Genomic DNA, 24,240 nt, shown 5'->3' on the forward strand with positions numbered 1-24,240 from the left:
CTACCTAGCGAGGCATCTCTAAAGCCTAGGAATAGCCACTCAAAATCCCTCTCCTGTGTTCCCAACACACGTGCTTGTGAAGGTAGTAGGAGTGAGAGGACTTCCTTTCCTTAAGATCTCAGGGCTTTGGCAGAATCATATAGGAAGATACAGTCCTTTCATTAAGATAGCCCAGAAAGTGTAGCACTTTTTTTTTTTTTTGATAAGGTAGTGTGTTTTGGGGTACTTTCACATTTCTAACATTCTGTCAACCCACTGTATGCTCCCATATTTGGGAAATTGGGCATAAGGCCTAAATTTTTGGCTGTTAATAAGAGACAGGTCAATCTTGTCTTCAAAGCAGAGCTTATGAAACCATGTAGTTTGAGAAGTAGAGAAATTAATGGAATACACATGATTATTCATATGATGGATGCTTAAATCTCATTTAAATAATCAGGCCTACAAATATTATAATTTTATGGTTAATGTGGATAAAAAGACTTTTAATTCATAGCAAAAGTAGACTTTCTTACATTCTACAGATGTGTCTGAATGTTCATCTGACTAATGAAAATCTTTGCAACAACTAGGAAACAAGATGTATCTCTGTGATCAATCTTTGCTTTTCATCTTTTAGCTTCTAATCTGACTGCATACTTTCTTCAGTGATTTTTCCCACTAACATTCTCTATAAGTTATGTATTTGATTTTCAGATTTGTTTCTTTATATCTTTTAAAACTATTTTAAATTTGTCTAAATATCTATCTAGTTTCCAGACTAAATAATTGGGGACATTTTAGGGGAAGTTAGAACCAGATTTTTAAAAGTTTATGTTTTTATCAATCTGACATCCATTAAAAGTAGATATCATACATGAATATTACTATTGGAAGATAGATCTCCACCTTTCTTTTTTTAAGAACTCTTACATGCACATCTCTTGTCTTTGTGATGAGCTGAATTCTTTCCTTGTTGAACTGTGCACTTAAGAAGTAGTTAAAGTGGTATCAATATTAGTCTGTGGATTACTGCAGAGGACCTTATTTGTTGGACATTGACTCAGGTTCTGGACATGGGAGGCCATATCTGACTCTAGATGTGAAATGTATTTTCTCCCATCCAGAGCCTTTAGATATTTAGGGTTAGCTTTTGGATCTAGAAATTTGAGCCCAAAATAAAAGTATAGGTTGTTGTAGATGGATAGTACTAATTTATAATCCAGAGGTTTCCAGTTGCAGTGGCAGACTTTGTTACCTTCTGTGCTTGAAGAAGATGGTGAAGCCTGAGCACACAGGTCTTAGTCTCAGCTCATGAAGTTTTTTGGTCAAATTTGAAATCCCGATTATGAGTGTTGGCTATCCCATATGGACATTAAAGTGTTTGTTTTGTTCCAATGTGGTAACATTTTACAGTGGACCCTTGTTATACACTGGGGTTTGGTTCCAAGATCCCCCGTGGATAACAAAATCTGTGTATGCTCAAGTCCCATTAAATATCGCAAAATGGTATCCCTTATAAAAAATGGAAAATCAAGGTTTGGTATTTGAAATTTATACTTTTTTTGAACATTTTCAAACCGTGAATGCTTGAATCCGTGTATAAAAAGGGCCAACTGTACTATTCTTTGTAATAGTCTTAACAGTCATGTTTGGTATCTCTTCCCATCAGAGTTCATAAATAGTTTATGGCGTATTCAGCATTCAGTTAAGGCTGCTGGCCTAGAGGATTAGATGTATAGTTCTGTGAGAAGCCATAAAAATGGAGGACCTGGGGGTTTATGCATTCATCCATTGGGGAGGGGAGAAAATTGAGACCAAAAATATCTTCAGGATACATGACACTTTCACAGATTGTAACACAAACAAAACAGATGGGACTTGACCTTTAAAAACTTATAATCAAAATTTTAGTAGAGGAAAAGGTTAAGTCAAAACAAAGAGAAGCTATGCAAGTGATAAGGATAGTGTTAGGAGGACAATGTATATGAAACCTTTAATATCTTCATTTAGATTTCTCTTGTTCTCATTGATGAACAAGTGTCTTGATGGAAAATATCCACATTGAGTTCCAGAGAAGCCTCTTCAGGGAGAAAAAAGTCCTTTTTGTAGCTTGTATTATGCAGCTTGCTCCTTTCTGCCACCTGCCAGCTTAGCACCTGCTCCAATCTGATGTCATCCATCTGAACAATGTGTCCTTCCCAGCTGAGTGTCATTTATTATGGCCTTGGTGTTTATGCTGTTAGCTCTGTTCTGCTACATCGTTAGTTTGTATTGCCACCTAATACAAAATAAATAAGGCAGGTGTCTTTAATAAAAACCCTTTAGTTGTCCAATATATCTCAGACTGATGATCATTTTAAGTAATAGAGAGAGTAGTTATTTGAAACAACAACAACTAAGAATCAACATCTTCCCTGGCAAGCTAAATTGTATATTTTTTGTTCGTTCCATCAAATGGCCCTTTTGCCTGTTACTTGTGGAAGGTTCCCTCAGCAAATATTGTGAGGGCATAAATCCAAAAACAGAGCAAGAACTAAAAAAAAGCCTACATTTGGAACAGGTAAATCATTCTAATAAAAGGAAGAAATAGTTTTGAGTACTGTAAATATGTCTGGATGGAGTACAGAGAAGATGTCATAAATTTTCTGACTCTTGTTTCTGTGATCTCACATAGGATAAAATGGCACAATAAGCTTCTCAGTTTGCCTAATTTATGTAAATTCTCTTCAGAATAAGCATTAACCTCAATCCTTACTTCCTCTGTTCTGCATTAAGTCTTGCCTTTGATACAGTAATCATAATTAAAACAGAATATTTCATGATTAATAACCCTCTGCTTCAGTCTCAAACTAATAATTTCTTTTATTCTTTCTAATTCAGTGATTGGAACTTCTTGTTGATATCCATTCACTGCAGTCCTGGGTGATCTGACAATGTTGAGTTACATTGATAATGTCATGGGGATTTTAAAATAATAAATATGACTTTAAAATAGATTATATATCTGTATTTAAATAGATTTTCCTATGTCTTCATGCAGTTTTCCAAAAAGATGTAGAAATCAGTGCAACAAAGAAAAATAGAAACAGCAATGTAAGAAAGAAATAACAAAGAACTACGTATTAAAAAGCTGCAAGACAAACAACAACAGCAGCAAAATTTATTTATACTGTAATACTCTTTCACCATATATATTAGTACCAGTGCAAAGCATGGACTCACAATATAACTTTGCCTTGTAACAATATATTATGTTCCATATAATTCACATTGATCTTGGTGTTTCATGGTTGGGAGACAGTGGCCAAGGTCAATTTCCCCCCCCCCCCCCAAAAAAAAAAAAGAAATATTGAGAGGGAAGGAGGAATACATTCTAGCCTATCAATAGAAGGAGGGAAAAGTTCATTTCTGATCTGCTATGGACAGGGTTACATTTTCAGTAACTCAGGTATAATGTCTGACATCAATGTGTTGCAATTTATACACTTCCTAAACAAACTACCTAAGAATTGGTTGCTGTAATAATGGAAATATATTGTGTAAATAAATAATGTCTTTATGCATCTCTGGACTACATGTGTGACTTTTGATCATATAACTTGCAAATATTTGCACTTCATTGAAAAACCAGATTATAATTAAAATGAAACACTATAATTGAAATATTTTAAAGACAATACTGATTTAAAATTTTAAGACATAATTTTTGTTGGTTTTTTTGTTTTGTTTTTTGTTGTTGTTTAATCTTTCTCCATACCAGTAACACCTACTGTACAAATAGAATACAATACAAGATTCATAAGGAACATTCATTTTTAATCAACTCTTACAGCTATTGTCTGAAAGCTGAACAGTGTGTGTCAGGGTGTTCTCCCCATTAACATGATTTCAACAATGAGAAGGAATTGCCGTTTCTTTAAAAAATATGCAGAATGAAAATTAATAGGAGTGGTGCTAAAAGCACTTACAAAAACAAACCTAAATGCAGATGTTAGACCCAGCCAACGTAAATGAATTGAATTAGTGGAACGTACATAAGTGTTAATTCACTAGGTTCCCATTGATTTGATGGGTCTATTACGGTTTCAATAACAGGTGGGGTTTGGTCTACAGCTTGCTGTCTTTGTTTGACTGTTGTTGATAGCATTATGAATAGTAAGGCTAGGTCCCCAAAATTGTGTGTGTGTATTTATCTGACTGCTATTTTTATGATAGCCTGAAAATTAGGGAGGGTTTTTTTTTGGAAGAAGATTGATTTGCTGGCCTGGGGAAGTTCTGCTAGAAAGAGATTAGCCTGTTTGAAGACAAGAATCTCTTTTTAACAAAACAAAAACCTATAACCAGCCCCATTTTCTGGCCACACCCAAAGTCTCGTCTCATCATGCTTCTGTTATTCAAATGACAACTCATCTACCTTCTTATTTCTAAGAAGAAAGAAAATGAAATTTAAAAACCCAAATAGCAAACTTTTAGATGGACCAGATTTTGATAGGTAGTTGCATGTACTATGTGTTACTCCCAGATGAGAAAATCTAGCTTGGTTGTATAACACATGATTTGTATGGAGAAAGCCCCAGGTTCAGTCGCTGACATCTCTAGTGGGAATAACCTCTGCACAAGGTGGGAATAACTTCTGCTTAAGATTCTGGAGAGCCACTGTCAATCAAGAACAGATATTACTAGGTTGGAGGGAGAAGTATTCAGTATCACATCTCCTGAGCATTGCTTTCCTATAGATTTCTCTTGAAGACAAATTAAATTGCTACAGAGAGCAATCAGCTACTATGTGGCTATTTCAGCAATTGTACAGTACTGGATGGAGTGGTGGATACCTGGATTCAAATCCCCATTCAGCAGTGGAATTCAATATACATAATGCTAAAAGATGGATTACATAATGTTAAAAGATGGTTAGCCATAAAGGGGAGCTGTTAAAAGGGTGATTGGAAGTTTCTGTTATTAATCACAGCTGGCCCTGTTGTCCAAATCTGGAAAAACAGGGGTTAATCTTAACTAAAGGTTGTGAAATTAAACTAAAAAAATGCAGCTTCAGTTTGGCTTGCAGCTCACTTCAACAGCTTGTTTAAGTTTGAACAACATGGTAATCTGTATTTAATCTAAAATGAAAGTTTTCAGACTTTCCTTTGTGATCACAGCAGAGGTAGGACATCAGTGGCCACCTAGCCTTATTCTTATACTGTGGTAGCAATAGCTTTTACATTTCTATACTACGTATCAATGAACCCAGTACTATCTAAGTACAGTGGATCCTTGTTATACGCTGGGGTTTGGTTCCAAGATCCCCCGTGTATAACAAAATCCGTGTATGCTCAAGTCCCATTAAGTCCCATATAGCAAAATGGTGTCCCTAATAAAAAATGGAACATCAAGGTAAATTTATACTTTTTTGGAACATTTTCAAACCGTGTATGCTTAAATCCGTGTATAAAAAATCCGTGTATAAGAAGGGCCGACTGTAGTTTACAATCTGTAAGCCAATTGCCCTCAACAAGCTGAGTATTCATTTTACCAGCCTGTGAAAGGATAGAAGGCTGAGTCAACCTTGAAGCCTTGGGATCGAGCCCACAACCTTGTGGCTGCAGTAACAGCATTTAACCACTGAGCCACCAGGGCTCCTCATACTGCTGAATTATTGACTAGTCACTAGTGTTATATTTGAACCACACCATTATCTCAGTTTCAACTACGCTCATCCCTCCATATTTGCAGCTTTGACTTTTGCAGATTTGATTATTCATGGATTTTATTAATATGTTCTCTCTAAGAATATCTAGGTGCACTGAAGGACCTAGAGAGATTCTTAGAGAAAACACTTCACTAAGCCTTTGTAGCTCCTCCAGCATAATTCTGTGTGTTGGCAGATGTTGACCACAGAGTTGCACTGGAGGACATAGAGATTCCTAGAGAGGTGTTCCCTCAGGTAAAAACATAGTGTTTTATTTGTGGTTTTTCACATTCGCGGGAGGTCCTGCGCCCCTAACCTCAGCAAATGTGGATGGATGAATGTAATTTGCTGGGTTATAGCGTAGATGAATATGACATAAATCAGTGTTTCTTGCTCTCAGTTACTTGGGCAAGAGATATGGTGCAGTTTTAAACAAACTGAAAGGTGCATTTTCCTCACCATTTGGCTCTTCTGATAACTTTAGTTCTCAACAGTCTTTTAAATTTTCATGTGTCTCGAGTTTGATAAAGTCCCAAAGAAAACCATACCGTAGCCCATTCTTCCAAATCTTTATGTATAAATCCACTGAGTCTAATATTGCCGAGATCTGCATGAAACCTCATATAAATAAAATAGTACAGTCGTCCCTTGGTATCCACGTGGGATCCATTCCAGACCCCCTTGCGGAAAGCAAAATTGCAGATACTCAAGTCCAGTTGACTCCAATGGTGGCATGTGCATGCTGCCTCACTGCCATTGGGGACAATGGGACAAGCCCTCCCTCCCTCCCACCCCTGTGCAAAGGCTTAGTTTGGGGGTGGAGGCTGCAGCCTCGTTGACCACAGGGAGCCAGCTCCAGCAAGGGGGCTTGGGGTTGTAGGTGAAGGCTCCAAGACCCTGTGCTGGCTCCCTGCGGCTGACAGGGCTCCAACCTCAGCCTCCAAACTAAGCCCAGGATGGAAGCCTCACACGGAGGGAGGGACAATGGGACAAGTCCTCCCTCCCTTCCCTCCTTCCTCCCTATGCTAGGCTTCTGTTTGGGCTTAGTTTGGGGGTGGAGGTTGGAGCCCTGTCGGCCACAGGGAACCAGCACGGTGACTTGGGTCTTTCAGCCTCTGCCCCTAATCCCAAGCCCCTTCTCTGGCACTGGCTCCCTGCAGCTGACAGGGCTGCAGCCTCTGCCCCCCAAAATAAGCCCAGGACAGAAGCTTCACGTGGGGGAAGAAGGAGGGGAGAAAGGAGGGAGGGAGAATTTGTCCCATTATCCCTAATGGTGGCAGGGCTGCATGCACGCACCGTCATTGGGGACCACATGGGCTTGCCATCTGCAAATGATCGAAACTGCAAATGGCAAGTCCGTGGATACCAAGGGATGACTGTATTTCTGGTGGTTGTATAAGTAGTGCAATATAATGGAGAAGTTACTGGCAAAGAACAGGCTCAGGCAACACATTTTGGTTGTGTCACTTTAAGAGTACCCAAATGAAAATTAAATCTTATTTTTTTTTTTTTTGTGCTCATATTGTGCACAAACAAAGCATTTACAGGTGTCTGAAGAATCACTGCCAGGGAATGTATCACATACAGCGTTAAATGTGAATTGTTTGCTAGTCTGCAACCCAGTCCTTTCAGATGTACCCACATGTTGACTATTTTATAGTCAGCAAGTATATAAGAATATGCAAGCACAGCTGGATTTCAGGGCTATAATAAACTGCTAGACTGAAGTGCCAGTGAATATTCATATGTATTTCTGCTTTATTGTTCTGTGCTTTATATTCTTTGCATGAATTTTGATCTACTTACATGGGAAAAAATAACCCATGTACGTAAATCGGAAGTGCTAATTGAAGTACCATCAAACAACTTTGTGGTTAAGCCAGAGGGAGTGATTGTACTTAAGAATTTTTAAACTATAGTTCTGAAAGATACCCTTAAGACATATGTAATGTAATTTCATTACAAGAAAGTACAACTCTTTTAGCCAATATTGGCTATAAGAGAGACAATTTAGGCAGGCTCTAGGAACAAAGCACGTAATGTATCTGGGCAAGGAGCTGGGAAGGCCAATATCTCACTCAAATGTTTTTTATTTGTGCATATAGGTAAGGAGACTCACTGGCATGTCAATATGGTTTCAATAGGGCCATAGAGCACTGGCATGCTGACAGTGTATACAGCATAGCTGGTTCAAGGAAAAAACTGCTTTAATCATGAAGCTTATGTTCTGCATCTTTGTTATGATTATAGTCAGCAAGAAAAAAGCCCAGTTTCAGTCAATAGTTTAAATCAAGTTTCCCCATCAATATTACTTCATATGTTTCTGAAACACTGGTGCAATTCTAACTATTAAACCATATTAATATAGTTAATTTACAAATAAATGTAATTAATTTACTGCTAAACAAGAGTATTATTTACATTGTTTCATGCTTTTAACCAGGTTTTCATTTCTTTGAGAATTGTATGGCCAGGATGGCACATACTTTTACATCATTGTTCACCAGAATAGTCAGAGAACCAGCAGGGATCATGGCTTTAAGCTTACCTGTGTGTTTTGGTGTATGGGTTTCCCAGCCTCCAAGTTAAAAGTAAGAGAAAAATTGTGTGTGTGCTTGAGGAACAGTTGACTGCATCAGGAACTGCATTTAGGCAACCTCTGAGGAGGGGCACCCAGTTGTGCAACTGCTTCTGTGCTAGTATAGTGCCTCATCAAGCTTGATCTGCATATTTGAGTTTTTCTGATAAACGAATGTCTTTAAAATATTCGCGTTTATAGAGAATGTGCACAACACAGTAAGCCATCAATTCTCCCTTAATAAGTAATGATGAAACACTGTTAGCTCCCACTTTATTTCTCTTTTCACATGTGAGCAAATAAGCCAGGGAGATTTAATTAAGCATATCTTCCTGTTGTGTCAAAAATGTTTCCATAGAATGACCCTGTATTTCAAGGCAGGACTGTAGACATGGCCAGAATCCAGTTGCTAGTCCCAGCTAGAGGTGATCCATTGAAACAGTAGCTAGATTGCAAATAAATACATACATATATCCCATAAAAAGCGTGATTCTACTGTAGTTGGGCCTATCAGTTGGGATAATACCTGCTTGCCTTACAATGTTACAGTTTTACTTCTCCTCTCCCCTATTTCCCTCTGGAACCTGGAATTGGCAGGGATGGTCAATTGATCAAGGAGGCCATGAAACCTGGAAACCCTGATTCCTTCTCTGCTTCCCCAAATTTTTCTGTCCTGGAGGGGAAGAGAAAGGTGAGCTTTGGACAACCACTTCTGTCTGAGAAAGGAAGAGGAGGACAGCGGGGAAACTTGGGGGCCGTTTCCACTGGGGTATAACGCGGGTTACGAAGCCAATTCAGAAAGTAGCGTGCCCATTTGAACCCGATTTAAACCTAGAACGGTTCTAGATCACCCCGCATGCGTCCCCATTTGAAATCGATTCATATCTTGGTTCTTTTTATAAACCGCGTTAAAGGCGTATAACCCGCGTAAAAAAAATAGAAGGGTTGAACCTTCTATTTTTTCCTTGATTCGGGATAGGAATCTAGTTATTTAAATGGGAACGATCAGCCTCTGAAATCGGGTTAGCTGGATGGGAGGAGCGGAGCGCGATGGGCCGGCTTGGGGGAGTTGCCCTTTCTGTCCCCATCCATCGTGGCCATCGCCATCTTTGCTTCCCTCACCCCTTTTTTCTGCTGCGGTCTTTCAATAAGAGATAAGGATTTTTTTAATTTTTATTTTATTTTAATGGTTTACAGGCGCTTAATCTCTTCAGCATCCGTGCCACTCAAGGAGAGGGTTGCTGCACAGCAATCTCGGGGGAGATAAGGAAACCCTGTGTGTGTGTGTGTGTGTGTGTCAATGAACACCATTTGTAATGGAGGGGAAGAGTGCTCCCTCCCTAGGCTGTCTATAGAGCCATGAAGCGGGGATCCGTCCTGCAAAACCCATCATAGTTCCTCTGGAAGGAGCTTTCCCTAAGCAAGCAGCCTCCGCCAGCCTCTCTGGGGTCTTTTTTCAAAGGCAGCAGCCAAGCAGAAGTGCTTTGGGGAGGCAGTTTCTCTCTCCCCTCAACCATCCTTCCCCACGGATAATTGCAGGACTCCCCTTCCTTCGGGAGGAAAAAGGAAGGAAAAAAATCTGTCTTCAGAATTCACCCTGCAAGCGCAGGCTCCCAGCTGTGGGCAAAGCTACCCCTCCTTTCCCTCCTAAACACACACAGCCTCGCAGAGCAGAGGAGTAACCCGAAACCTTCTGTCCTGTCCTCCCCCCAGGAGACAGAAGGAAAAAAAAATGCAAGCCTGCTCTTTGTTTGAGAAGGAAGGCTATTCTCCCTTTCCTCACATCTAATCCTCCTTCCCTTTCCCGCCGCACTTTAAGTGCCTCCTCATTGGCTCTTTTATAAAAAAACCGCGAAATTTAAAAGTGACGTTTTGATGACGTTGCTTTGATTGACAGCCCCAAAATGGTGAGTGGGAACGAAATAAGGCTAAAACCGGTTTATATATACACTGTTTTATTTGAATAGGAACGCAAGCGGATCACTTAAAGCGAATTAGTTGGTAAATGAGAACGAAGAAAAAAAAGTGGGATAAGACCAGGGTTATTTTGAATCGGTTTTAATTAAAACGGTGTATTTTAAATCGTTGTAAATCACAAGTGGAAACGGCCCCTTTGTGGATCATGGTCTCTGACAGAGCTGAAATCCTCATTCTAACCTGTGCTTTGCCCTATGCTTTTATTTCTTGTTTTTACCCAAAGTCTATGTGGAACTGTATAAATTCCTGGTATAGCAGTACATGTTGCACTTCTGTGTAATTTAAGTATCAAGTAGAAAACCTAGTGGTGTGTTCTCTCGCCATCCCACCTTTTTTGATCTGTAGTTATAAGTACAAGAGTACCGTCCCTTGAAATGAAGTCCTAGCCCAGTTTCATGCCTCTTTAGGTGATGGTAATTGGTTGCTTTCATTAGCGGGAAAATGTTAACGCTGTACTGATAACTTTTCAGCTGGATTTCAGTGGAGACGATGTTCTCAAAAGTCTTTCAGTTACATGTTGCATATGTATTTAAAGGAATGAGGAGGTTAAACTGTTATTAATATTTTATGGCTAATTAGTACAAGCAGGACCAAGGCTTTACATCACAGAAGGTGATTATTACATTAGAAGCATCTGCTATTAATATAAGCCCCCTGCAGCAGACATTTGTACCTTAAGAAGGCCTGGTCTTTCTACTCTTGCTCATGCTGATCCTAACAGGGTTAGATCTAAGGCAGTCCTTCCTCCCACCTGACACACATAGCTAAACTGTTACAGGAAATATGTGCAAGGTTGAGGCTTGTACGTGGTTGGAATGGACTAGATCTTGCACTGTGTTTTGTTCCAGTCCTCCTTTTGCATCAGCTGAACTTTCCTCCCAATAAATATTTATTTAAATATTTGAAGGATCATGTTGCGGATGGAGCAAGCTTGTTTTCTGTTGCTCCAGACATTAGAACATGGAGCAATGACTGCAAACTAGAGATTCCACCTCAACATTAGGAAGAACTTGGTGACATTATGAGCTGTTTGACAGTGGAACACACTCCCTCGGAGTGTGGTGGAGTCTTCTTCTTTGGAGGTTTTTAAACAGAGGCTGGATGGCCATCTATTGGGGATGCTTTAATTGTGTGTTCCTGCATGGCAGGGGGGTTTAACTGGATGGCCCTTGAGGTTTCTTCCAACTCGACGATTCTAAAATGTCTCTAGAAATTCTATTTTATAATCTTGTCTCAAGATTCCTTGTGGAGCTGGGATTGTGAGTTAGGACATTTCCCTTTCCAATCTTACTCCAATCATAAATTACACAGATAGCCTTAAGCAAGCCCAATTCATTCCACCCACAACACATGGGTAATACCTGCCTGCTTTACTGAGTTGATTCTATTAAATACTGGATAAATGCTTTGTTGCAATTTTTGTTCTGAATATATGTATGTGATGATTCTGTGTATGGCTGTTTTTAAACAACGTTCAAATTCCATGGAAAGGGAAAAGTGAATTCATTTTGTGTGTCTCTGCATGTAGGCCCAACCTTGTTCCGGAATTTTATAATCCACTTTTTGGTAGAATGGTTTACAACAACAGAACGAAACAGCATGCATGTAATTTAGTGGAAAAATCAATGTCTGGAAACTCTACAACAGCCAGTAAAACAAACAAAATTTAAAAACAACATTAACCACAAAATATCTACCCAAATAAACAGATGCTTAAAAGCCCAAGCATGAATCCAAAAAATTTAAGCAGGTAGTTGATTCTGTAATTTGGGAACTGATATTGAAAACGCCTGTTTTCAAGTTACCATTGATCTAACTGATGTCATGGTTGCCCTAATACTTGGGCACAGCAAGCAAAAGACACTCATCAAATCTTGAGTCGGTTTGCAGCAGCAAAAGCTGCTGCTCCTTTTTTTGGACAGGGTGCCACTCTATTCTGCTTTGGTCAGGCCTCACCTAGAATACTGTGTCCAGGTCTGGGCACCACAATTCAAAAAGGATGTTGAGAAACTAGAGCGTGTCCAAAGGAGGGCGACTAAAATGGTGAAGGGTCTGGAAACCATGCCCTATGAGGAACGACTTAGGGATCTGGGGATGTTATCTTGGAGAGAAGGTTAAGAGGTGATGTGATAGCCTTGTTTAAATATTTGAAGGGATGTCATATTGAGAAGGAGTAAGCTTGTTTTCTGCTACTCCAGAGAATAGGACCCAGAACAATGGATGCAAGCTACAGGAAAAGATTCCATCTCAACATTAGGAGGAACTTCCTGACAGTAAGGGCTCTTTGACAGTAGAACACACTCCCTCAGAGTGTGGTGGAGTCTCCTTCCTTGGAGGTCTTTAAACAGAGGCTGGATGGCCATCTGTCAAGGATGCTTTGATTAAGAGTTCCTGCATGGCAGGGGGTTGGATTGGATGGCCCTTGTGGTCTCTTCCAACTCTACAATTCTATGACTCTGTAGCTCTAACAGCTGCCCAAGGAAGAAGCATTTAAAGCAGAGACAGTGTTCTTGAATTTCAGAGACCAGAGGCTCCTAGTTGCTGGTAGACCCATCCATACTTCCTCAGCCCTATATGTATATTGCCTCTAGTATTCCATTTATTTGTGTCTTCCAGCACTATGATTTTTGCCATAATAATTACTATTATCGAACACAATAGTAACATTGAAGAAAGGTTCTGCAAACAAGCTATTACTTGATTGAAAACTTCATTATCTTTAATTGTGGGCTTTTGAACTACATATAACTAAACTGATTGTATTTAGAGTATAATCACAGTAGCCAGAGAAAAGGACTTTGTAAGGATTATTTCCATCTTAACTTTTCCCCCTCCATAGAATAGTTCAGACATTTTAAACCATCTAAAAAACTGCTGAAAAGAAAAAGAACTGGGGTTTCCCAATTCAAATGAAATCACCATCTCATTCAAATACTAATCATGATAGTGTTCAGTCACCATGCTGAATTGCTGTGTGAGAAGTACTTTTATCAGACCTCTGCAGTTCCTTTTCTGCAGCTTTACTCCAACTTACAGATAATGTAATGTAGATGCATAAAAAAAGATGTGATTTACAAATATTTACAATACAAGGGAGGCTTACGCAAACACAGGTTTTACTTAATGTTGTTCAGGTATCATGATGCTTTACTAAAAAAATGCAAGAGAGAAAATTATAGTATACTGTAATCTGAATAATGTGCACAAAGAAAGCTTTGCACATGGGTTTAAACAGTAGAAAGAAAGGAAGTTGTAATTTAATGTATTCTGATTAATGTGCACAAAAAAGGTTTACATGCAGGAGCTTAAACAATAAAAGCATCACTCTTGTTTGTATATAAGCAGCTTCATTCATTACAACGCTTTCTGTCTGCTCTTTCCCTTCATTCATATGGATGAATATTGAGAGAAACATTAGTGATCTCCTGGGCAGTAGATTCACCAGAGTATATGAAGAGAGAACGCTGAGTACCTACATAAAAGAGGGATTTAGTGTGTATGTTTTTTTTCTCATTTTTCTGGGAATTGTGAAATTCTGTCTTCCACACTAAGCAGAAAGTCTTCACGTTGGGTAGCCTGGTACATAGAGACAACCAGCATTTCCACAATTATGGCTACATTTTTTTCAGTTGCCTTTAAGTACAACTTCAGGCACTACTAATGCACTAACATGTATGATATGGTATGGTATGGGAACACATGAATAAAGAATGAAAATTGAGTAAAGTTAAAGGCAAAGACCTAAGAAAAGAAAGAATTAGAAAATATCCTAAAGAGTAAAGATATACAACTGATCATGGAATTTAGAATCGTACAAGCCACTGTATTTCCCATTACCATGTATGGATGTGAGAGGTGAAGTAAGCAAATAAGAGGAAAAGCAGTTCATTTGAGATGTGGTGCCAGAGAAGAATGCTGAGGATACCGTGGACAGCCAAAAAGACAAACATATGGGTCCTAGAACAGCTCAAGCCGGAAATTTCCCTGGAAGCCAAGATGATTAATAATTTGTTTTATTTATATACCGCTATTCCAAAGATCATAGCGGTGAACAGCAAGTAAGCTAATTAGCAAGTAAGCTAATTTGCCCCCAACAGTCTGGGTACTCATTTTAGCGACCTCGGAAGGATGCAAGCCTGAGTCGAGCTTGGGCCCTTTTGCTGGTCTTGAACTCGCAACCTTGTGGTTTCGAGTGAATGGCTGCAGTACAGGCATTTAACCACTGCGCCACCAGGGCTAAGTTGAGGATGTTGTACTTTGGCCACATTATGAGAAGGCATGACTAATTAGAAAATACAATAATGCTAGGAAAGGTGAAGGGAAGTGGAAAGAGAGGAAGGCTGCATGTTAAATGGATGGACTATATTAAGGAGGTCATGGGTATGAATTTGCAGGACCTAAACAGAGCAATGGAGGATAGGAAGTCTTGGAGATGTGTCATCTGCAGGGTCGGCATGAGTTGGAATCAACTCGAAGATGGTTAACAAAAGAGGCAAAAAAAGACACAAACGTACATGGGTGTACGCAGGTGGGATGTAGAAATGCTGTAAAAATGCCAGGTGCTGTGGCATTACCAAAATGAAGCAGAGAAGGGCATGAGCCATAATAGAGATAGGAAACCACAGGGAGTCGTGTGTGTGTGTGTGTGTGTGTGTGTGTGTGTTAAAAATAGTTAAGTAAGAAATTTAAGAGAGAGATGTCTGTTGTGAATCATGCAAACATATAAGTAGGTGCAGAATATGAATTGATATGAGTTAATGCTAGCTATCTGAAGATACTATAAAAACTGGGACTATTTCCAATTTTTTATCAGTTAAGATATAGTATGGAAAGGGCAAAATTCATTAATAAATGAAGAGAAGGACTAAATGAATAATGATTTTGAAATGACTGTGACTTTAGTACAGATTTTTTAGCAGTAATACTTTATATGAGACAAAATAAATTAGTGATTAACCTTACCTTTTCCATGTGTGCAACTTTCACACACCAGTGAGGCTTAGAAAAGGGTTCCCAATAAAAGGGACTTTATTTGATCATATTGCACAGGGATGATTTGCAGTGGAAATGCTGATTAAGGGAAAAAGAAAGAAAATGGGTTATCTAACTACAGCCCCCTCTAACCTTGCTATGTGCTCCTTTAAGTTATTCCCTCCAAGGGTATTTAAAACGTTTCATCTATGGAACCTGAATGCTGACTAAAATAATGTTTACCTGCGGCATATTTCCATGTGAGAATAGCAAGTGATTCTTTATTGTTTCCAAGGACTGCAGAATACTCATTTGGGAATAGTGATGCAGTTTGTAGTGGTCCTCATGTGATGAGGCATATTTTGGTGGCACTAACGGAAAGAAGCCATAGAAGTGGAGTAGGCCTAGTGTCAAAGCTTAGTTCCAGGCTTGATCTGAAGGCACATGGCACAGTTAAGGTACATGACCTGGATCTGGCCAGTGTCTCAGTGTGAGACCTTCATGGAATCTAGCCTGTATGCTGCCATAGTATCTATAGAGGCAAGACAATATGTGAATGCCATAAAACATATTGGATACAACATGTCTATGCACATAACTTTTACCAGCTGGAGCTAAAATTTTAAGTTGCTGGACAGAGTTGTGTTCTTATACTTGGGGACAACATCTTGTGTGAAATTACATCTTCTCTCTACTCCCTTTGTCTTGTCTCGTGCACCTTTAAGCAGAGAGGAAACTAAATTGCAGAAAAATAAAAGGCCTTCCTCCGTTGCCATTGTTTAATCTGTCTGCCTCCCAGCTACTAGACATGAAAGGTACATGACATAAACTGCAAAGTGGAGCTGCAGAAAAAGGAAGGCTGAGTTGGCCCCTCCAGTCTGCACTCCTTCCTTGTGACACATGTTGGGGTTGACAGACTGGATATTTTCCAATTCTCATTAAAGTGGTGTTCTTTTTATTAGACTAAATTAGCATAGATTAATTTAAGTATGCAAGGTTTTGAGTTACATGGAAGGCTCCATGTAATTTTAAAGTTTTGCTTTACTGGCAGAGCTTACCCTTTATACAGACACACACACACACACCTGCAAACACCTAACTTTATCAGGCTTTTAAATTTATGAGAACCCTTGCCAACAAACGTGAGAATAATCTATATATTTTAAATCTATTCGGTTTTTAAAGAAGCAGCCCTCCTCCCTCACATGCTAAGCATAAGTTTGGTTTGCCACAGACTAAAGGAAATGGTCTTTTATGTGAGCTTAATTTGTGCAAGCATCATTGAATTTATTTCCATGAGACTAGTTTTGTACATTGTGTCTGAAATGTGTTTTCAAAATGACATCTGGTTTTCAAACTGCATTTGTTACATACTAGTGGTTTTAACATCTGTATGAGTTTAAGTACAAGCAGCAGTGGGTTTTGAACAAGTGCAGCCAAAAAATCTTAATGTTGAGCTATTTAAAAAGAAACAGTAAAGGCTGTGTAAGAATTATTCTGTAACAACTAATAATTTTAATATGATGTAGAATGATTTCAACACTAAAAGCCATTACAATAATACTTACAATTAAACAAGTTGCAGTTAGCCTGGAATGCTCAGCATCATGCTATAATTAACCCTTTAAAATGTTCCTTCCCTTTTGCATTAAGCAAGCATATAACATGAATACTACAGGGTGGTTTTTATTTAGAAGCCATTTCACTAAATGTGGACCCAGTTGAATCACTTATTATTTTCTTGCTGGCTGTTCTCAAAGTTATCTTTCCTAGGGTGTTTGGGCTTATATGATGCACGCCTTAATTCATTTGCTTCTGTTATTTGGAGCTAAGAGATCTACAGGGATATTTGGTGCAGTCCCACTCCAGCTTTCTAGTTTTTCCATGCTTCTTTCTGGATTTTACAATAACAACAGTGATTGTCCCTTTTGTGTGTACCAAGTGTGCCCCAGCCCTTTGAAACAGCCATTTGTTAGAAATAGCCACTTTATTTTCACAGTTCACTCATGCTTACAACTGTATACCATTATTTATAGGTTTTCCCATCATGAGTTATATATAGAACTCATGTAGTCCCAGACTCACAAGATCATTTTACAGTTGGCCCTCCATATCTATGGATTCCTTATCCATGGACTCAACCATGCACAGGTTGAAAATATTCCAAAAAGATATAAATTCCAAAAAGGAAACTTTGATTTTGCCATTTTATATAAGGAATACAGGGTGACCAGCTCTTATTACTGCAAAGGAGGACAAGACACCACAAAATGTAGGCCATTCAAGAAAAATGGAGTACATTGCAACATAAAAGCTAAAAACACTTACATAAATATAAAGTCATGCTTCTTAGTCATGTTCAAATGGAGGACATTTTGAAATTCCTCCTGGATAGAGGGTTGAAATGTAGGACATATCCTGGGAAAAGAAGATATCTGGTCATCCTGAGGGGATACGATTTCACTGTGTTATTGTATTTAGTAGGACTTGAGCATCCACAGATTTTGATATCTACAGCAGAAGGAAGGGAGTGTCCTGGAACCAAACACCAGTGGATACCAAGGGCTCACTGTACCATCATACTGCAAGATCTGGAATAGTTGCCAGCTACTTTCTGGCAATTGTTTCACAATCCAAGGTTCTGTTTTTAATATTTGAAGCTCTCTATAGCTTGGGTTTTAGCTATTTTAGAATCCTGGCTTACTGTGAATGAGGCAGCATTCTGGTGCTTACTTTGAGTCTGCTTTGGAGTTGCTGTCTGTTTTGGTTTTCCACCCATTTAGTGTTCAGCTTGATAAGCTCATACCTTGTTCCATGGAGCAGGAGTGTCTTGATTCAATACTCTTGCCATTTCTGCAAGGCAGTAGCTTTCTGTGACAGAGCCATGGCAATTATTGTAGTTTCTCAGTGATTTGTAAATTCAGACATAACGGCCAATCAGAGTCAGCATATATGCAACAGTGAATAATGTTGATATTTTTCTCCCTGCTGTGAGAAGATTCTGAAACTGCATAGTTTTTGAGGATTATTGTTGGGACTTACTCTGCACAAACTGTGCTCAGTGGGGTGGGGGCTGAGGGATTTTCTACACAAGGATGTTGCTTTCTGTGCATAAACTGGCATCCCTGCACAGAAAATTTTCTTCTGTCTCACACACACATACATACAAAACACCCAACAGGTTTTATCTTGCAGAAAAATTCTGTACTGGGAAAATTCTTATTGTGAGGATATTATTTCACTATTTCAACAAGTCTCTCATTAGAGGCACAGCTCTCAGTATCTTCTACATTAATGGAAACTGAATCGTTTAACTTTGCTGAGGTTTCTCACCATCACACTACTGCAACGTGAAGAACCCACTGTTTCACAAGCTGCAGCTAGCTCTGTTAGCTACCTTTTGATTTTTGTTCAGAGCCTCTGAATTTTTTCAGAATAAATTTTCAAAAATAGCCCAGTCTAGACTCTTACATATAGCCCAGTGTGGTTGCTGGCATGGTGGTAATAACAACACTTGTGCTACAAAATGTGCGTGGCAGTAATTCAGCTTGGTCATGTTATTACTACAACTCTATTGTGGAACAAATGTAATTTTCAAAGTTTCAAAATCCAGCAGAGAAAGGGGATGTCTGAAACAAAGTTATAGCTTGGAATTTTCTAGCTTACAGGATACTGTCCCTTTAAGGCTAGTTATACCACTCCAATAGAGGGTCGCCTTCTTGTAGGTGAGGGGGGATTTTTGGAGCCCCAGGAGGAGAGCTTGCAGCAGGAGTCATTTTGTGTGCATGCATGTCCTGAACTTAATCAAGAATATAGTCAGCCCTGCCTAACTGCAGATTTTTTTTATCCATGAATGCAACCTTTCATAGCTTGAAAATATTTTTTAAAAATATAAATTCCAGTAAGCAAATCTTATTTTATATAATTGTATTTAATGGGACTTGAGCATCCACAGATTTTTGTATCCACGGGGGGGGGGGGGGGGGGGGGGAGGAGCTGGAATCAAACCCCAGTGGATACCAAGATTCCATTGTACACTTCTGTGAAAGACAATATTTGAAAGAACTCTGCCTAAGTTCTTTTGTATACCATTGATGTCTGCACTGATCCTGCCACTTTAGTCCTTAGAATTCTTGAGATTTCGTTTTAATTTTTAATTACAAGTATAAGAGGAATATTGAGGTGAAATTAAATTTCACCATGCAATTGTGATAGAATGAGACTCCTCCCTGGCCATAAAAAGTAAATGTTTTGTTTATTAAACAGAACAGATATTAATTTGAGGCTTGAGGTGATTGTTTAAAATCTTGGTGTGCATCAATTCTGGTAAAGAAAAGGTTAAGTGAATTATTTTTGCAGCTTTGGTCACATTTAAGCTGGGTGCAAAATATAACGTCTGGAGGTTGGAAGAGAGGTGCCTATTTATTAGTTAGACTTGTAGCCCCACTGTAAGACAGTTTAAACAAATGAAGGAAATGCAAAATATTTTTGGTGTCTGGACAGAAATAGAGATAAGATTGGTCAGGCAGGCTTATGTGGTCCAGGTCAAGTAGCCCCAGGTTTGTTTCTTTGTTTTAATAAGGAGAGATGGAACATGGAAGACTGCAAGACAAGATTCTGTCGTACTGTACACATGCTAGTCATCCTGTTACACAAAGAACTCCAGGTCAACCAGGAAGAGTTCAAGGAGTGAGTGGGTATCTCTAAACAAGGTAATTATAACAGTTCGATAGTAGTTTAACTATTGTGGCTCTGCCTTTTGGAAACCTGTGATTTGTAGTTTTGTAAGATAGGTAGAATTCTCTGCTAGGAAGCTCTAATGCTATGTTACATTGGAGTAGATTAGATCATTCTAGGTTCCTCACCAAACTACAATCCCAGTTTTCCATAGAATAAAGCCATGAAAGTTAAAGTGCTATCAAATTGCTATAATTGTGCAGTTTGGATACACCCAGTAAGCACCACCAAAGATAGCAAAGTGTGAATTCAGAAGAGGTATTCCAGAGGGACACACCTCCATCACTATTTCTCCTGGAAGGAAAATGAAGCAAATATTTGATTTGATCCTAGAACAAGGCAGGAATTCTACCCTGTGCATGTGGTAATTCTTAAACATGGCTGCAGTTTTGTATACAGATGCCTAGGTTATCGTAGGGGGCAGCAAGTGGTCTCCAAATATTACACCTGCCTTAGGTCCAGTAAACATTCTAAGTGGTCCTGCAGAGCTGTGTACAGTGAGAAGAGGGTGCTGAAGGCACTTCTTTCACAGGGCTCTATTTATCTGACAGCGCATCTGAACCAAAAACAAAGGTTACATTAAGTTTGGTAGACATATGTAATTGACTGTCTTAAATAATAGCTTCTGCTTTTGAAGAAATGCTTATTCAGATTGTTTCTTCAGTATCTGAACAGACTTTTTTTTCCTCATACTTATTCTTCCATTTACACTCAACAATGAACCGGAACAGACCGGCTCTAAAAGCTGACTTCCTGGTGGCTTGGGGACCTAGCATTTAGACAGCACACACACACCCTCGAGACGTCTTGAAGCCATCCGGCTGCCCAGATGTGGGTGGCTTCATGATACTCCAGCAACATGGTGTTTACACACTGCACACTGCTGGAGCATGGGGCCATGGCAGAATGGGAAAAAGCTGCTTTTTGCCATCTGAAAAAGGAGTGGATCTTTTCCGCTACTTTTTTTGGCTGGCTTCAAGGCAGATTGGGACCACAGCGTGTGTTTGCTGCGGCCCTAAACTGTCTTTGGAAGGGATGGCTTCAAGCTGCCCTTTCCGCCCATCTGTTTCACCCCAGTGTTGGATTTCTTTATTGATAATGTAAACCACTGTCTCCTGTTCTCTGTCATTTCCTTTTTAATGGTCCATGTAAACTACAATCACAAGTGAGAATTCAACAACAGCTATTAACCCTGCAAGCCATTACACCACCTTCATCATTCATCCCAATACCAATTGGATTCCTCTCAAATTGAGATTTTCCCATGAATGCATTATATACACGCAGCACATATAATAATATATGTGGATATATTGTAGCCATTTTTTCCTCTTGTTTAGAATGTTTTAAAAGTAAACAACAATTATTCTATTTTCAAGTCTTTCCTCATTTGACTAGTGTTCACTCTGTTAATAACAATGAAATACAGTAATATATTGTGCACACACACACATACAAGGATTAATTTTCTACCAAAGGGCACAGTTAGTTTGTCACTGCATTTATCACATTACAAATGCAAAACGTCTAATTTCTTTTTAAAAGCCTGTCCAGTCAATTTCCTCATATGTAATAAGGCTGAAAGACCTTTTATAGAATCTCCCTTTTCTTGAAATATGGGCCATGTCTTCCCAGCTTTGAGCAGGGAGTGGAACAAAAGGGAGAGAGATAATGATGGTCCAGAGGCACAGTGTCAAACCACATTCTGCCATCTGGATGGAAAACTTGTATGCAGAGCAGGTAAGAAACAGAAGAGGTAAACCAAAGAGGAGACTGCATTCTGGGCTCCTCTTGCCTATTCCCCTAGTGAGGGGCACAATATTCTCTGTGTCTTTCTGCTCCCTTTTCATTCTCTGTGGTTCACTCCTGTTAATTTTCATTATGAACGTGTGATTGCTCACTCTTAATTTTTCAGTCCGTCTGTCATTTTTCCAGTCATCAGAACTGCCTGGGAGTGAGCTGTGCACTTTGCTTTCCTCAAAACTATCTAACTTAAAATTTGTTTGCTACTTTGGATTATTCTCGTGTTTTGTGAATGATTTCCTTTTCCAAAGAGATTATGATAAAATGATCCACAAAACCTCGTAAAGTATTGAGAATAAATAATGAAAACAGCCCAGTGACAGAAGCTCTACTTCACTTGCAGAAAAATTGCTTCAGCTCTAATAACAGCTTATGGAACACGAATGTGTTTGCAAACTTCATGGGTGCCCTTGTCCAGTATTTCTATCTTCCTTAACGCAGTTTTCCCTTCAACAAATGTGGGTGGTTAAGTATGAAACCAAAACAAAGTAAACCAAAAAATCAAAAGGGCAAACTACATATTGATGCAGAACCACATAACATTTTTAATCAAAAGAAAAAAATGAAGGTCTAAAATAAGTAGAAGTCACACAAATAGTATGAATATAATCCATCATATTTATGCTGATGTCATATGTGTTGTGGAAAGTTGAAGGTGTCAGTTGAGGAAAGGAAACTGGAATATCTCCCCCCCCCCCACCACCACCACCACCAATGCTGTATAGCAATAAAATGACTGAATTCAGAGCTGCCAGCCAGCCCTGACCCTGAATGTCAGCAAAATAGGGGTGCCAGAATGTAGATTTTTTTAAAAAAAAATGTGCTGTTTGAGCACTACAGGGGTTCTCCCTTAGGTTGGCAGCAGTCCTGAATAAAAATACTTATGTAAGTGGTTGGGAATGTGCAGCAGGGTCAGTTGTGGGGTTCCACGTCTGTGTAGTACTATTCACAGTTGTTCCATGACCCATCAGTTTGGAAACAAAATGGGAACACACAAAATTAAGAAAGTGGTCCTGCATGCTTTTGGCAGTTCCCAGGATACAGAAAAGAACATTAATTTTTAAATTAGGCTTCCGGTTGTGATGGCGCCTCACTAGGACGGACTCCGAGGAGGGTGCGGAGACGTCCCAACTTAAGGCAGAGTCTCGGACCCAGAAAGGGTTTTTCGGGGACCGGGAAATTCCCCTGGTTGACGAGGGAATCAGAGGGGGCTCGATGGAAGACCCAACCCGAACTGGAACTGCTTCGCAGAGTAAGTTCTAGCCGCTACGTGGCAGAACCGAAAACCGGGACGGGGGGTCTGTAGAGCAATCCACGCTCTGCCTAAGTATAGCGATAGATTCGCACAGAGTCGCCTCCAATTTGAGATCACTGTTTAATTAAAGAAGTGGATAAAGGAAGAGGCTACTAAATCCTTCTAGACTGTTTACAGCTTTAGAAAGCGCATTGAATCGGAGGAAGAAGAAAGCGGTGCAGGAGTTGGAGTTGGAGTTTAAAAAATTTAAAGTGGACAAAAAGGGAAAATTCTCACCCTGGGAAGTCGTCACCCCAATTTGTGAGGGATAGAGAAATACTCTCTTCAGTGTGGATTTTTGATTTTCTAAAGTCTTTCCTATAATTTTCTACAATTTGGACTACTATCGGACACTGGATTTCTCCTATTATCAATTATTCACTCCCTCCACTCAGGAAATTTAAAATGGACTCTAGAATGAGAAGGACGGTAAAGATAACACAACCAAGAATATAAAGAGTTAATGGACTAACCTTGAGAAGACACCTGGATCTGGAGGAGATAAGTGGAAGGGAGGAGTGGAGGAGTGGAGGAGTCTGAGAGAAGGAGTCTGAGAAGAGAGGGGTGGAGTGCAGTGGAGAGAGACTGGAGACCGAGCGGCCCTGAAGAGGAAGAAATAGAGAGACGAGGGAAAGAGCGTCGACGGAAGGAGAATTGGAGGACTGATTTCAGGAAACGAGTTGTGGGATAGAGCGACGACGGAAGAAGGTCCGAAGGAAACAAAGCAAGGGTTTAAAGAATAGAGCGTCCACGGAAGAAGGTCTGGAGGACTGGTAAAAAGGAAAAGAGTTGTGGGATAGAGCGACGACGGAAGAAGGGCTGGAGGACTGGTAAAAAGAAAGAGAGTGGAAGGATAGAGCGACAACGGAAGAAGGTCACCAGGAAAGATAATAAAAGTCGTATTGGGTTGACGGAAGAGGTTTGGAGGGAGGGGAAAAGTGGCGATAGAAGAAGGGTCGGTGGACTGTGGGGAGAAAAATAGAGATTGGGTATAAAGTGACGACAAAAGAAGGTCAGTAGGAGAAGGGAAGCAAAAGTAAGGCAGTTATATGGATTAAGGTGTACAAAGGAAGAACGGAGAAGGAAGAATCCCCAATAATTCATTTCAAAGGGACAACGCAGAAAGAAAATATTACTATCAAGGACATAGGGAGAAGGGTAATTAATTGACGGGGGTGTAAAATATAACTGCCCAGAAGAGGCCCAAGAAGA

General features: G+C 39.5%; 1 protein-coding gene across 5 annotated transcripts in view; it reads left to right on the top strand.

Moving 5' to 3' along the window:
• Positions 1-24,240, top strand: part of ORC5 (origin recognition complex subunit 5) — a 109,521-nt gene that overhangs the window by 59,463 nt on the left and 25,818 nt on the right. The window contains exon 15 of one of the 5 annotated variants that reach the window (XM_089524569.1): positions 3,023-3,500. The exons of the other annotated variants lie outside the window; for them this stretch is intronic. Coding sequence (XP_089380695.1) covers positions 3,023-3,040 — 18 coding nt within the window. The 3' untranslated portion in view covers positions 3,041-3,500. Of the gene's footprint in view, positions 1-3,022; positions 3,501-24,240 lie in introns of those variants that run through there. 5 annotated transcript variants of the gene reach the window in all.

Source organism: Sceloporus occidentalis, unplaced genomic scaffold (genome assembly GCF_023333645.1).
Source record: "Sceloporus occidentalis isolate IW3139 unplaced genomic scaffold, rSceOcc1.0.p SCAF_5, whole genome shotgun sequence".
NCBI classification, from domain to species: domain Eukaryota; kingdom Metazoa; phylum Chordata; class Lepidosauria; order Squamata; family Phrynosomatidae; genus Sceloporus; species Sceloporus occidentalis.